The sequence below is a fragment of the Balaenoptera borealis genome (genome assembly GCF_965194805.1).
Source record: "Balaenoptera borealis genome assembly, chromosome: 13".
NCBI classification, from domain to species: Eukaryota; Metazoa; Chordata; class Mammalia; order Artiodactyla; family Balaenopteridae; genus Balaenoptera; species Balaenoptera borealis.
In genome coordinates, this window is record NC_138870.1 from 51693723 (window position 1) to 51710447 (window position 16725).

The 16725-nt window shown below is 39.4% G+C and overlaps 1 protein-coding gene across 4 annotated transcripts in view; it reads right to left on the reverse strand.

Moving 5' to 3' along the window:
* TAFA2 (TAFA chemokine like family member 2) overlaps positions 1-16725 on the reverse strand; it is a 587396-nt gene that overhangs the window by 138195 nt on the left and 432476 nt on the right. For 3 of the 4 annotated variants that reach the window (XM_082351310.1, XM_082351307.1, XM_082351309.1), the window contains one exon: positions 9316-9422. In XM_082351310.1, coding sequence (XP_082207436.1) covers positions 9316-9421 — 106 coding nt within the window. In that variant the 5' untranslated portion in view covers position 9422. Of the gene's footprint in view, positions 1-9315; positions 11662-16725 lie in introns of those variants that run through there. The other variant, XM_082351308.1, reaches the window with a different exon arrangement.

The window sequence follows — 16725 nt, forward strand, 5'->3', positions numbered from 1 at the left end:
AGTCTATCCTGCTGCCCTTGCTCTCTGTCTCCTGAGAGCACTCGTTCTATAAATAACATATACAAGAATTCCTGACTTGTCTCTGCTTTTAGAGAAACCTAAGACACATGGCATATGCAAATCATCTCTGGAAGAATGCATTCTAAATACAGGCCATAAAAACTCTCGCAAATATGATTCCAGTGAACATTAGCTCACAAAATTTTTAAAAATCACAAAACCCTAAAATAAAGTACTATGAGTAAGAGTCATCAGGAAGAAATCACAAAAATTTCATAAAATAGAAGCATCAAATTTTATATATACGTGAGATTTGATATAAAATGTATAAAAAGAAATATAAACTAAATAAATAAAGAACAAAATACATCAAAAGCCAAGACAATTTGTAAGAAAAAAAGAATTTTTAGTAGCATGTAAGAGATGAAATTAAAACTCAATATATGCATTAAACAGCAGATTAGACCCAAGAGAACATAGAATTAGTGTGGTAGAAAAAAACAGATCTGAATAAATATCCCAGAATATAGCACAGAAAAACTTGAAGGTGTAAAATATAAAATAGAGGTTGAAATATATGGAGAATAGAGAGGGAAAGCTGACATATACCTAACCAGAATTCTAGTTCAGTAGAGACAATGGTATAGAAGCAATATTTCAAGACATAATGCCTGAAATTCTTTCAAAGTTTATGAAAGACATCAATCCACAGATTCAGGAAGTCAACTAAATCCCAAATGGTATAAATAAAAAGAAATTCACTGCTAGATATTTATCATGTTACATGGAACAAGACTTCCTAGATTTGAATCCTGCTCTCAATGGTTACTAACTAAGCAACTTGGGCCAAATTATTTAATCTTTCTTTGCCACAGTTTCTGATCTATAAAATAGGTTGAATAAGAGTACCTACCTTATAGACTGTCATAAGGATTAAATGAGTTACTATCTACAAAGCTCTTAGAATAGAGATGTTGGATTTTTAATATACAACTGTATTACGTTTATCTTGAATGCTCACATGAAGTGCTCTCAATCAGACACAGATTTCTTATTAATTATCTCACAATAAAAAATAGAAATAAGTGAATAGGCCTTCCTTGCTCTAAACCTTACACATGATGAAAGCCATGTGGACTGTGGGAGATAGAGACTCCACTCTTACAGGGCAGACACAAACTCTCACATACTCTGGCACCCAGGGCAGAAGTGGTAATTTGAAAGAAGCCTGGATCAGATCCACCTGCGGATCTTGGAGAGTCTCTCAGAGAGGCAGGAGGCAACTGGAGCTCACCCTGGGGACATAGACACTGGTAGCAGCCAATTTGGGGGGACCTTGTTCTACCATGTGGACACAGGTGCTGGCAAGTGCAATTTTGGAATCCTCCTTCTAGCTTATTAGCACCAGGACCCAGTCCCACCCACTAGCCTATCAGCACCAGTACTGGGATGCCTCAGGCCAAGCAACTAGCCAGGCAGAGAGACAGTCCCACCCACCAGCAGGCAGGCTGCCTTAAAACCCCACAGCTACCCCAGGACATGGCCCTACCAGACTGACCAGGACCCTGCCTCAAACACCAGTGTGCAGGCACTAGCCCTGGGACCCCCAGGGCCCTGCAACCAGAGATCCCAGGACCCAGCTCTGTCCACCAGTGGGCCGATACCATCCCCAGAACCACCACAGCCCCGCAGAACACCCACAGGCCAAACACAAGCTCTAAAATACCTTGGGACCCTCAGCCAGCTGCCCCAGGATTCAATTTCACCCACCAGTGGGCCAGCAAAAGCTTTGGGACACCCTGGACCACATAGTCAGCTGAGTCAGGAACAGGTCCTACCCACCAACAGGCTAAAAGCAGCTCCAGGACCCCCAGGTCCCTGCAGCCAGAGATCCCAGGACCCAGCTCAGCCCACCAGTGAGCTGGCACTAGTTCCAGGAGACCCTGGGCTCTGGCCCCACTCACCAGCAGGATGATAAGCAGCCCTAGGAACCCCCAGACCCTGGCCACACCCACCAGCAGGACAACACCAGCTTGAGATACCTTGGACTTCTCAACAAGCTGCCTTGGAATCCAGTCGCATTTACGAGTGGGCCAACATCAGCTCTTGGTCACCCTAGAACCTGTAGCCAGCCATGTGAGGAACCAGCCCCACCCACCAGCAGGCCAACACTAGATCAAGAACCCTGGCCTGCAACCCCAGGACCCAGCTCTGCCCATCAGTGAGTCAACACTAGCTCCAGAACCCCAAAGGCTTCCATAGCCAGCCTCCATACAAGGCATAGCCTGGCAACCAACCAGACCCTGGGCCAGCCACATCTACCAGACTGCCCACAGTAGTCAGCCCACCACAACAGAAGGACCCACACAGTCTAAATAGGGGGCACCACTAGAGCACGTAGCTCTGGTGATCAGAGAGGAGTGTGCTGTTGAGACACAGAGGACATCTCCTACAAAAGGCTATTTCTCCAAGGTTGGGAAAAACAACTAAACTACCAGATACATAGATATTAAAAGTGGTAAATGAGGTGGCAGAGGAATATGTTCCAAATGGAGGAACATGTTCCAAACAAAGGAACAAGATACAACTCCAGAAGAAGAACTAAATGGAGATAGGCAATTTATCTGATAAAGAGTTCAAGGAAATTATTATAAAGATGATCAAAGAACTCAGGAGAAGAATGGATGAATAGAATGAGAAGTTAGAATTTTTTAAGAAAGATTTAGAAAATATAAAGAAGAATCAAACAGATATGAAGAATACAATAAGTGAAATAAGTTAGAAGGAATCAACAGTAGATTATATGATACAGAGGGCTGGATCAGTGAGCTGGAAGGCACGGTAGTGAAAATCACTGAAGCTGAACAGAAAAAAAAAAAAAGAAATGAGGACATTTAAGAGACCTCTTGGACAACACCAACCATACTAACGTTCACATTATAGGGGTCCTAGAAGGAGAAGAGAGAGAAAAAGGAACAGAGAACATATTTGAAGACATAATACCTGAAAACTTTACTAACCTGGGAAAAGAAACAGAAATCCAGGTCCAGGAAGCACAGAGTCCCAAAGAGGATCAACCCAAAGAGGAACAAAACAAGACACACTGTAGTTTAAATGGAAAAAAATAAAGAGAGAATAGGTGCATTGGCCAAGATGGTGGAGTAGAAAGACCCTGAGCTCATCTCCTGTCATGAGCACACCAAAATTACAACTATCTGCAGAACAACAATCTATGAAAAAGACGAGAACCTACAGGAAAAGATTTTTCACAACTATAAACCTAAAGAAGGAACCACAATGGGACAGGTAGGATAGGAAAGGTGGGCTCACTATATAATCAAGTCCCATACCCCTGGGTGGGCGAAGTGCAGCCCTGGGGTCCTGCACTGAGAAGATAAGCCCCCAGAGCATTTGGCTTTGAAGGCCAGTGGGGCTTAATTTGGGGAGTGCCACAGGACTGAGGGAAACAGAGACTTTACCCTCAAAGGCCCACACAAAATCCCATATGCACTGGTACCCAGGGCAAAAGCAGTAATTTGACAGGAGCCTGGGCTAGATCTAACTGCTGGTCTTAGAGAGTTGCCTGGAGAGGCAGGGGGTGGCTGTAGCTCACTCTGGGGACATAGATACTGTCAGTAGCCATATTAGGGAGCTTTCTACCACACGGACACTGCTGCTGGCAGCTGGCATCATGGGATCCTCCCTCTGGCTCAATAGTGCCAAGACCTGGTCCCACCCAACAGCCTGTAGGCATCAGTGCTAGGAAGCCTCAGGCCAAACAACTAACTGGGTGGGGACACATCCCCACCCATCAGCAGACAGTCTGCCTAATGTCTTCCTGAGCCCACAGCCACCTCTAGACACAGCCTTACCCACCAGAGGGCCAAGACACAGCTCCACCCACCAGTAGGCAGACACCAGCCCTGCCATCCAGGAAGCCTGCACCAGCCTCTAGAGCAGCCTAACCCACTAGGGGGCAGACACCAGATGCAAGAAAATCACAGTCCGTCAGCCTGAAGACGTAGTCCACCCACGGCAGGCTAGACCCTACCCTGGGACCAGTGGGGCCTGGGCCTTGGGCCCTGGCCCTGCAACTAGCAGGCCAACACAAGCTTCAGGACACCATGGACCATATACCCAACTGTGTCAAGAACCAGACCCCTGCCCACCAGTGATCTGATACCAGCTCTGGGATCCCTGGGCCCTGCAGCCAGACTCCAGGACCCAGCTCTGCCTGCCAGTAGGGGGAACAACAGCCCCAGAGTCTTCTGGACCCTGACTCCTACCGCCAGTGAGCCAACATTAGCCCCAGGGCCCCCTGGGGTTCTGCAGTCAGCTGCCTCATGACCAGGCCCCACTAGCCAGCAGCTAGCAACATCCACACAAGGCAGGGTCTGGTAATCAACTGGGCTAGGGGCCAACAAAGCCCACCAGTCAGCCTACATAGTCAGCCTGCCACAACAGAAGGACCTAGGCAGCCCTCTTAGGGGGAATTCTGAGAGCATATTGCTTGGATGACAAGAGGGGAGTGTGCTGCTGGGCATTTTTTTTTTTTTTTTTTTACAGAACTAGAATGAATAATTCTAAAATTTGTAGGGAAACACAAAAGGCCCTGAATAGCCAAAGCAAACTTGAGTAAGAAGAACAGAACTAGAGGTGTCACACTCCCTGACTTAAAAGTTACAGCCATCAAATTAGGATGGTACTGGCGTGAAAATAGAAATATATCAATGGAACAGAATAGAGAGCCCAGAAATAAACCCATGCACTTATGGTCAATTAATCTATGACAAAGGAGGCAAGTATATACAATGGGAAAAAAAAATAGTCTCTTCAGTAAGCAGTGGGAAAACTGGACAGCTACAAGTAAAAGAATGGAATTAGAACATTTTCTCAAACCATATACAAAAATAAGCTCAAAATGGATTAAAGACTTAAATGTAAGACCTGAAATCATAAAACTCCTGGAAGAAAACATAGGCAGAACACTCTTTGACATAAATCGTAGCAATATATTTTCGGATCTGTCTCTTAAAGTAATGGAAACAAAAGCAAAAATAAACAAATGGGACCTAATTAAACTTAAAAGCTATTGCACAGCAAAGGAAGCCATCAACAAAACAAAAGACAACCTACTAAATGGGTGAAAATATTTGCAAATGATATGATGGATAAGAGATTAATATACCATATACATAAACAACTCATACAACTCAAAATCAAAAAAACATACAACTTGATTAAAAAAATGGGCATAACCGAATAGGCAATTTTCCAAAGGAGACACACAGATGGCCAAGAGGCACATGAAAAGGTACTCAACATCACTAATAATCGGGGATAAACAAATCAAAAACACAATGAGATATCACCTCACACCTGTCAAAATGGCTATCATAAAAAGGATCACAAATAATAAATGTTGGCAAGGATGTGAAGAAAAGGCAACTCTTGTACACTATTGGTGGGAATGTAAATTGGTGCAGCCCTTATGGAAAACAGGATGAAGCTGCCTCAGAAAACAAAAAAAATAGATCTACCATATGATTCAACAATTCCACTCCTGGGTATATATCCAATATATCTGGAGAAAACTATAATTTGAAAAGATACATGCACCCCAATGTTCATTGCAGCACTATTTACAATAGACAAGACATGGAAGCAACCTAAATGTCCATCGACAAATGAAGGGATAAAGAAGATGTGGTACATATATACAATGGAATACTACTCAGCCATAAAAAATAATGAAATAATGCCATTTACAGCAACATGGATGGACCTAGAGGTTATCATACTAAGTGAAGTAAGTCAGACAGAAAAAGACAAATATCATATGCTATTGCTTATATGTGGAATCAAAAAAAAAAAAGATACAAATGAACTTGTTTACAAAACAGAAATAGATTCATAGACATAGAAAACAAGCTTATAGTTACCAAGTGGGAAAGAGGTGGGAGAGGGATAAATTAGGAGGTTGGGATTAACATATACACACTACTATATATAAAATAGATAACCAACAACAACCTACTGTATAACACAGGGTACTATACTCAATATTTGTGATAACCTATAAGGGAAAAGAATCTGAGAAAAGAATCTGTATACACACACACACACACACATATATGTGTATAACTGAATCATTGTGCTGTACACTTGAAACTAACACAACATTGTAAATCAACTATACTTTAATTAAAAAAAAAATCCACACGCAAACACTAATTCGAAATTTTCATACGCTCAGTGCTCAAAGCAGTCTTATTTACAACAGCCAAGCTATGGAAGCAAACTAAATGCCCATCAAAAGATGAATGGATAAAGAAGATGCAGTAAACACACACACACACACACACACACACACACACACAGGAATACTACTCAGCCATAAAAAAGAATGAAATTTTGCCATTTGCAACAACATGGATGGACCTGGAGGGTATTGTGCTTAGTGAAATAAGTCAGACAAAGACAAATACTGTATGTTATTAAAATAAACAAATGAATATAACAAAACAGAAACAGTCTCACAGATATAGAGAACAAACTAGTAATTAACAGTGGAGAGAGGAAAGGAGGGAGGGGAAGCATAGGGATAGAGGATTAAGAGGAACAAACTATGATGTATAAAATAAGCTACAAGGGTATATTGTACAGCACAGGGAATATAGCCAATATTTTATAAAAATCTTTAAATGGAATATAATCTATACAAAATTTTGAATCACTATGTTGTATACCTGAAATTAATATAATATTGTAAATCTACTATACATCAGTAAAAAGAAATAACTTGAACAACTTTCTTAGTACTACCACTTTGGAAAAAAACATTTCACATAATCTGGTAAGACTGAAGATATGCAATACCCTGTGACCCAGAATTTTGCTCCTTGGAATGTGCTCTTGAGAAACCCTTGCACATGTGCACCAGGAAAGAAGTAGAATATTTGTAGAAGCATAGTTCATAATGACAAGAAAATAGAACACCAACTGTTCATGTACAAGAGAATAAATACATAAATTGTGGTGACTTCATACAACAAAATATGGGGCAATGGTAAAAAAAAAAAATTAGTATTAACTATAGTTACTCACCATCAAGTATAATGAATGTCACAAATATATTGTTGGGCAAGGTAGCAAATTACAGAAAAACACAGTATAATACTATTATGTAAATTCAATAACAACAGAATTAAGCAGCATGCCATTTGGATATGTATAAATACATGGTGAAATTGTAAATAAAAGCAAGGGAATTATAATCACAAAATTTAGAATAGTGATTATCTTGGGTAAGGAGGCAAAGGAATGAAATTAGAGTGGCAGACACAATCAGGTTCAAGAGAATTAGAAATGTTACATGTCTCAACTGGGGGGTGAACATACTTGTGTTCATTTTATGAATATGTCCTAAAACGTATATGTACATTACACTTATTAAATGTAAAACAGTTTAAACAAAGGGGGAATTTTGCATGGAAAGTGCAAAGGGAAGAAAGAAAGGAAAAGGGGAAGGAGGGAAAGAGGGAGAGGCAGAGAAATCTTTCCTAAATTCTTCCTCCAAAATATTCTTGGTAGGGTGGAAATGGATCAGCAAAACAACACAAAAGTTTATCTTCTATAATGTTTTAGAACTTTGACTTTGGCACTTTGAGTGAGTTTTCTGAGTCAAGGTATAATTTCTTATGTTCAAGAAATATATTTTTTGGCAAAAAGTAAGAAAAGATCTTAGGTTTGGGGTTAGCATAGAACATAATACAACTTTAAAATTCTTAAAAACAGCTTTAAAAATTGTATGCAATATTCACTGTGGAGCAGTCCTCATGAATGATTCTCTTAGAGACCCCATCACTTGGCTTTGGAGATGAGAAAGCATCCTTATCATGAACCCTTGCTTTGCTGGGATGACACCCACAATTACTATGAATCTCCCCCAAAGCTCTCAATTCTACTTTTATAGGCTGGGAAGGCACACTGGGGTGACCATGTATGGATGATGTGTCTTCTCCTGTTAAGCCCAAGGCATGGGGCTTGGCCCCAGCGGTTTGCCTCTTTTTAAAAGGTAAGTATTTAAGGCTGCTTTGTCCTTCAGTTTGGTTCACTGTAGCCAATTTGGAGGCACGTGAATAACATCTTCCTTAACGACTTCTTAATTTTATACCAGTAACCATTATTAAAGAGAATTTAAAGTTTTATCTGTGGATCCAAGTGCTGTACTAAAGAAAAGAAGAAATGCACACACACACACACACTGTGGGGCAAAAACAGGATTGTGAAATATGAAAGACCTCTATATAAAATTCATATTTTGAAAGATGACTCTTTTTGGTTTTAAACACAGGGGGAAAAGATTTTGTCTTATAAGCATCCCTCCCTCACACCACATCTTTCCGTTCCCTGGTGTACTTGTTCCGTGTAATGCTAATTAAATGCACATGTGTAACTATTTTAAGTGTTACAAAATTCAAGGCAGTCTTAACTTTCTCTTCAATCAAAAATAAAATAAGAAAGTAAGTTGCTAGTCTGTGGACTTTACAGAGGAAAGAGAACAGAATTGTAAAATCATATTTCACAGAAAAATCTAAATTGAATGTTCAGGTTATGAATACTTGATTATGGTAGGGACAGTCCAGAAATAGACTAAAATAAAATTAAATGGAATTTTAATTCATTTGGAAAAAGTATTTATTCACTATACTGAGTCTTATGCTCAGAAAAGAGAACAGAAAGGGCATAATTTTGAACTGTCAAGCTTAACACACATATATAAAACAAATATCGTCACCCTGTTCTATGGCAGAATTGAGCCTGCTCAATATCATACTGGGGTAGAATCAAAAGAGTGGCCAAAGATGTACTCTGGCATGAAGAAATATGATCTACAAAAAGCACGGAAAGGAAATTTACATGTATATATATTATTAAGATACATATCATTAAAGATGGTTTCATTATAGGATGATTGCAATTTGAAACTCATCTTTATTATGTGTCAACTCAACATTTTAACATTATTATCTTAAAAATGGAAATGTTAAGAAGAATGCAGATTCACGATTCCATACTCTTTGAACATTATTTGCAGAAGTGTCAGTAATCCTGGAAACATTTAAATAATCATTCATTACCTATCAAAGCCATATTAAGAATAACTCTCTCTGCCTTTTTACTTAAAGAGAATTGCCATGGGCAGACCCATATTTAGTAAAATTAACTGACCAGTAAAAGCAGAACACAATAGTTTGTGTTAAAGGGAGTCCCCTTCCTCAGAGAGCTGAGGAAGAAAACAGAACAGCTTACCTTTATGATGGTTTGCACTGGACACAACTTTCCCCCACAAGGTTACAATAAATATTATTATTAGCAGTTTTCCTTTTGTTGCTTTCTGTAAGTATCTCTTACTCATCCTGCAAATAAAAAAAAAAATAATAAAAATCCTAAGTATGTGAAACCATTATTTTACCATTATAACTGTGCTACATTTAAAGCTTCCCATGACACCTTAACACCTAAATTTGCATTTCTTATATTAAAATGCTATTCACTGTATATAAACTATGAACAGAAAAAAAATTAAAGTTTTCCAAATAAAGTACCTTGATACAATGCAAGAGGTAAGAGAGGCCCTACCTCAGTCAAGCTTATTTCACTTAACAACAGCCTAAATCAACTGGGAAACATTACCATTTTCTTTCCATATAAATATAGATTCAACTTATTCAAAAAATCCAAGGCACAGTTGTTTGAATAATCTTTAAATAAGTGACTTATTCTACTTTAAGAAAAACAAACAAAACAAAACCTTTTTCAAGGCCAGGTCAAATGGTCAGGGTAAACAGTTTAGATAAAATGTGTGTGATGAATTCCTGCATAGAATAAAGTCACTTCAAATCTATTATTCCTAATGTGTTTTTAAAAAGTCACCTTACTGTACAACACTACTACTGGAGATACACAGATGTTTTAATATTACTGGAATCTACCATGCTGTACTTTATGAGAAGTAGAAGAAAAATGGAAAAGCAAAATGAAAAATATTAGGTAAACATTTTCAAGTTGAGACTACAAAACTCAGGAAAGCAAAGCAAAGTTATAATAAAATAATAGCTACCCATAATAAAAATTTAGCAACTACTTTCTGCAGCACCTAATACAATATTATTTCAATTGTTTTTCAGGACGAATTGGGGATGTTGGTATGTCTAACCCCATTTGTAGATGATGAAATTTGGAAATTTGCTGAGGTCATGTTTAATGATAGAGTAAAAAGTCATACCTCAAATAGTCTAAATCTAAAATTTTTGTATTAACTACTATATTGCTAAGGGGTAAGTGAAATATATAAGATATAATCCATCTGCATTTATTTATAAGGGAGATAAAATATACGTCCATCCCCCTGTGCCTTCTCAGGTTTGGATCCTATTTTGAACTCTAATCTTGTTTGACTTACATTCTTGCCTTCATTCTACTGCAAGTTTGTGAGGTCACTTCCTGACCTAGCTTCACTCCTCTTCCTCTTGAGTTCTCTAAGTTATCTTTTTCTTTACACCTTCACTTCCAAAATACTCTATCCCCAAAAGTATGACTCAGTGGTGGCAATGATGGCTGATTAATTTTGAAGAGAAGTCATTCACACTGATAAGTGGATGAAAAAATAAATTGATATATTACTTATATTTAATATGGGTATACATGAACACTTCTTGGCCTGGGGAAGTTGTGCACGCTGATTCAGATGTTGAGGAGACAGCATAGTATGACTAAGAACACAGACTCACTCCCGAGTCAGACTGTTTGGATTTGAGTCCAGGCCCTCCTCGTTTTTAATTGTGTCATCTAATGTGAGTTTCTGGATCTCCTGCCTCAGTTTCTTCTTCTCTAATATGGGATATGTTTGTGAAAAGCCTAGCCCAATGGCTGGCATGTATAAGGGCTCAAAAACTATGAGATTGGAAAGTGTTCAGTCATTTGGATGTTTTGTTCCTTGAGTGCATGAGAAGCCTGTGGAGGGAGATGACTGGACGGAATTTCAGTGGCCCCAATAGCTGGAAGTCCTCCATGGACCTTGGTCTTGTGACATGTCTAGATAATGTATAAAGGAATAGGTGTTTGACCTTTCAGATTAGATTGCTTGGTTTAAAATCTGGCTTCCTGCCTACTTTCTATATGACTTTGGATAAATTACTTAACTAAGAGTATTTTTATTGTATTTAAAATGAGAAGGGGAGACCTTCAAGATGGCGGAGGAGTAAGATGTGGAGATCACCTTCCTCCCCACAAATACATCTACATGTGGAACAACTCCTACAGAACACCTACTGAACGCTGGCAGAAGACCTCAGACTTCCCAAAAGGAAAGAAACTCCCCACGTACCTAGGTAGGGCAAAAGAAAAAACAGAGACAAAAGAATAGGGACAGGACCTGCCCCTCTGGGAGGGAGGTGTGAAGAAGGAAAAGTTTCCACACACTAGGAAGCCCCTTCATGGGCAGAGACTGCTGGTGGCGGAGGGCGGAAGATTCGGAGCCACAGAGGAGAGCGCAGCAACAGGGGTGCGGAGGGCAAAGCGGAGAGATTCCCGCACAGAGGATCGGTGCTGACCAGCACTCACCAGCCTGACAGGCTTGTCTGCTCACTCGCCGGGACGGGTAGGGGCTGGGAGCTGAGGCTCCAGCTTCGGAGGTCAGCTTCGGAGAAGACTGGGGTTGGCTGCGTGAACACAGCCTGAAGGGGGCTAGTACACCACAGCTAGCAAGCAGGGAGTTTGGGACAAAGTCTGGAACTGCCTAAGAGGCAAGAGACCATTGTTTTGGGGTGTGCAAGCAGAGGGGATATAGAGCGCCGCCTAAATGAGCTCCAGAGACGGATGCGAGCTGCACCTATCAGTGCGGACACCAGAGACGGGCATGAGATGCTAAGGCTGCTGCTGCAGCCACCAAGAAGCCTGTGTGCGAGCACAGGTCACTCTCCACACCTCCCCTCCCAGGAGCCTGTGCAGCCTGCCACTGCCAGGGTCCCATGATCCAGGAACCACTTCCCCGGAAGAACACATGGGGGTGACTAAGGCTGTTGCAACGTCATGCTGGCCTCTGCCGCTGCAGGCTCACCCACATTCCATACCCCTCCCTCTCCCCGGCCTGAGTGAGCCAGAGGCCCCTAATCAGCTGCTGCTTTAACCCCATCCTGTCTGAGTGAAAAACAGATGCCCTAAGGCGACCTACACGCAGAGGAAGGGGCAAATCCAAAGCTGAACCCCGGAACCTGTGAGAACAAAGAAGAGAAAGGGAAACCTCTCCCAGCAGCCACAAGGAGCAAGAGAATAAATCTCCACAATCAATGTGATGTACCCTGCATCTCTGGAATACCTGAATAGACAATGAATCATCCCAAAATTGAGGCGGTGGCCTTTGTGTGATTTTGTCTGTAGAGCTTCGCTTTTACCATTTGTCCTAGGGTTCTGTCTATACTTTTTTTTGTGTTTTGGGTTTTTTTTAGTATAGTTTTTTAGCTCTTCTTATCATTGGTGGATTTGTTTTTTGGTTTGCTTGCTCTCTTCTTTCTTTCTTTCTTTTTTTTTTAATTTTTAATAATTATTTTTTATTTTAATAACTATATTTTATTTTATTTTTTTCTTTCTTCCTTTCTTTTTTTCTCCCTTTTCTTCTGAGCTGTGTGGCTGACAGGGTCGTGGTGATCCCAGCTGGGTGTCAGGCATATGCTTCTGAGGTGGGAGAGCTGAGTTCAGGACTTTGGTCCACGAGAGACCTCCCGGTTCCATGAAATATCAAATGGCAAAAGCTCTCCCAGAGATCTCTATCTCAACGCTAAGACCCAACTCCACTCAAAACCAGTAGCCACAGTGCTGGACACCCTACACCAAACAACTAGCAAGGCAGGACCACAACCCCACCCATTAGCAGAGAGGCTGCCTAAAATCATAATAAGGTCATAGACACCACAAAACACACCAGTGGACACAGTCCTGCCCACTGTGTCCAACAACAGAAAATATGAACCTGCAGCCTGTGAAAAGGAGACCCCAAACACAGTAAGTTAAGCAAAATGACAAGACAGAGAAACACACAGCAGATGAAGGAGCAAAGTAAAAACCCACCAGACCAAACAAATGAAGAGGAAATAGGCAGCCTACCTGAAAAAGAATTCAGAGTAATGATAGTAAACATGAGACAAAATCTTGGAAACAGAATGGAGAAAATACAAGAAACGTTTAACAAGGACCCATAAGAACTAAAGAGCAAACAAACAATGATGAACAACACAATGAATGAAATTTAAAATTCTCTAGAAGGAATCAATAGCAGAATAACAGAGGCAGAAGAATGGATAAGTGACCTGGAAGATAAAATAGTGGAAATAACTACCTCAGACCAGAATAAAGAAAAAAGAATGAAAAGAATTGAGAACAGTCTCAGAGACTCCTGGGACAACATTAAACACACCAACATTCGAATTATAGGGGTCCCAGAAGAAGAAGAGAAAAATAAAGGGACTGAGAAGATATTTGAAGAGATTATAGTTGAAAATTTCCCTAAAGGGGAAAGGAAATAGTCAATCAAGTCTAGGAAGCTCAGAGAATCCCACAGAGGATAAATCCAAGGAGAAACACGTCAAGACACATATTAATCAAACTGTCAAAAATTAAATACAAGGAAAAAATATTAAAAGCAGCAAGGGAAAAGAAACAAATAACATACAAGGGAGTCCCCATAAGGTTAACAGCTGATCTTTCAGCAGAAACTCTGCACGCCAGAAGGGAGTGGCAGGACATATTTAAAGTGATGAAAGGGAAAAAACTACAACCAAGATTACTACACCCAGCAAGGATCTCATTCAGATTCAACAAGGAAATCAAGACCTTTACAAAACAAGAAAAAGCTTAGGGAATTCAGCACCACCAAACAGCTTTACAACAAATGCTAAAGGAACTTCTCTAGACAGGAAACATAAGAGAAGGAAAAGACCTACAATAACAAACCCACAACAATTGAGAAAATGGTAATAGGAACAAACATATTGATAATTACCTTAAATGTAAATGGATTAAATGCTCCCACCAAAAGACATAGACTGGCTGGATGGACACAGAAACAAGACCCATATATATATGTGCTGTCTGCAAGAGACCCACTTCAGACCTAGGGACACATACAGACTGAAAGTGAGGGGATGGAAAAATATTCCATACAAATGGGAAATCACAAGAAAGCAAGAGTAGCAATTCTCATATCAGACAAAATAGGCTTTAAAATAAAGACTATTACAAGAGACAAAGAAGGACACTACATAATGATCAAGGGATCAATCCAAGAAGAAGATACAACACTTGTAAATATTTATGCACCCAACATAGGAGCACCTCAATACATAAGGCAAATGCTAACAGTCATAATAGGGGAAATCGACAGTAACACAATCATAGTAGGGGACTTTAACACCCCACTTTCACTAATGGACAGATCATCCAAAATGAAAATAAATAAGGAAACACAAGCTTTAAATGATACATTAAACAAGATGGAATTAATTGATATTTTTACGACAGTCCATCCAAAAAAAACCAGAATACACTTTCTTCACAAGTACTCATGGAACATTTTCCAGGATAGATCATATCTTGGGTCACAAATCAAGCCTTGGTAAATTTAAGAAAACTGAAATCTTATCATTACCTTTTCCAACCAAAACGCTTTGAGACAAGATATCAATTACACGAAAAAAACTGTAAAAAGTACAAACACCTGGAGGCTAAACAATACGCCACTAAATAACCAAGAGATCACGGAAGAAATCAAAGAAGAAATAAAAAAATACCTAGAAACAAATGACAATGAAAACACGATGACCCAAAACCTGTGGGATGCAGCAAAAGCAGTTCTAAGAGGGAAGTTTATAGCAATACAATGCTACCTCGAGAAACAAGAAAAATCTCAAATAAACAACCTAACCTTACACCTAAAGCAATTAGAGAAAGAAGAACAAAAACAAACCCCAAAGTTAGCAGAAGGAAAGAAATCATGAAGATCAGATCTGAAATAAATGAAAAGAAATGAAGGAAACGACAGGAAAGATCAATGAAACTAAAAGCTGGTTCTTTGAGAAGATAAACAAAATTGATAAACCATGAGCCAGAATTACCAAGAAAAAAGGGGAAAATACTCAAATCAATAGAAATAGAAATGAAAAAGCAGAAGTAACAACTGACACTGCAGAAATACAAAGGATCATGAGAAATTACTACAAGCAACTCTATTCCAATAAAATGGACAACCTGGAAGAAAAGGACAAATTCTTAGAAAAGCACAACCTTCCGAGACAGAACCAGGAAGAAATAGAAAATATAAACAGACCAATCACAAGCACTGAAATTGAAACTGTGATTAAAAATCTTCCAACAAACAAAAGTCCAGGACCAGATGGCTTCACAGGTGACTCCTATGAAACATTTAGAGAAGAGCTAACAGCTATCCTTGTCAAACTCTTCCAAAATATAGCAAAGGGAGGAACACTCCCAAACTCATTTTACGATGCCACCATCACCCTGATACTAAAACCAGACAAAGATGTCACAAACAAAGAAAACTACAGGCCAATATCACTGATGAACATAGATGCAAAAATCCTCAACAAATTACTAGCAAACAGAATCCAACAGCACATGAAAAGGATCATACACCATGATAAAGTGGGGTAAGTCCCAGGAATGCAAGGATTCTTCATTATATGCAAATCAATCAATGTGATAAACCATATTAACAACTTGAAGGAGAAAAACCATACAATCATCTCAATGATGCAGAAAATGCTTTTGACAAAATTCAGCACCGACTTATAATAAAATCCCTCCAGAAAGTAGGCATATAGGGAACTTACCTCAACATAATAAAGGCCATATATGACAAACCAAAAGCCAACATCGTTCTCAATGGTGAAAAACTGAAACCATTTCCTCTAAGATCAGGAACAAGAAAAGGTTGTCCACTCTCACCACTATTATTCAACATAGTTTTGGAAGTTTTAGCCACAGCAATCAGAGAAGAATAAGAAATACAAGGAATCCAAATCGGAAAAGAAGTAAAGTTGTCACTGTTTGCAGATGACATGATACTATACATACAGAATCCTAAAGATGGTATCAGAAAACTGCTAGAGCTAATCAATGAATTTGGTAAAGTAGCAGGATACAAAATTAATGCACAGAAATCTCTTGCATTCCTATCCACTAATGATGAAATACCTGAAAGAGAAATAAAGGAAACACTCCCATTTACCATTGCAACAAAAAGAATAAAATATCTAGGAATAAACCTACCTAAGGAGACAAAAGACCTATATGCAGAAAACTGTAAGACACTAATGAAAGAAATTAAAGATGATACAAACAGATGGAGAGATATACCATGTTCTTGGATTGTAATAATCAACACTGTGAAAATGACTATACTACCCAAAGCAATCTACAGATTCAGTGCAATCCCTATGAAACTACAAATGGCATTTTTAACAGAACTAGAACAAAAAAATTTCACAATTCGTATGGAAACACAAAAGACCCGGAATAGCCAAAGCAATCTTGAGAAAGAAAAATGGAGCTGGAGGAATCAGTGTCCCTGACTTCAGACTGTACTACAAAGCTACAATAATCAAGACAATATGGTACTGGCACAAAAACAGAAATACAGATCAAAGG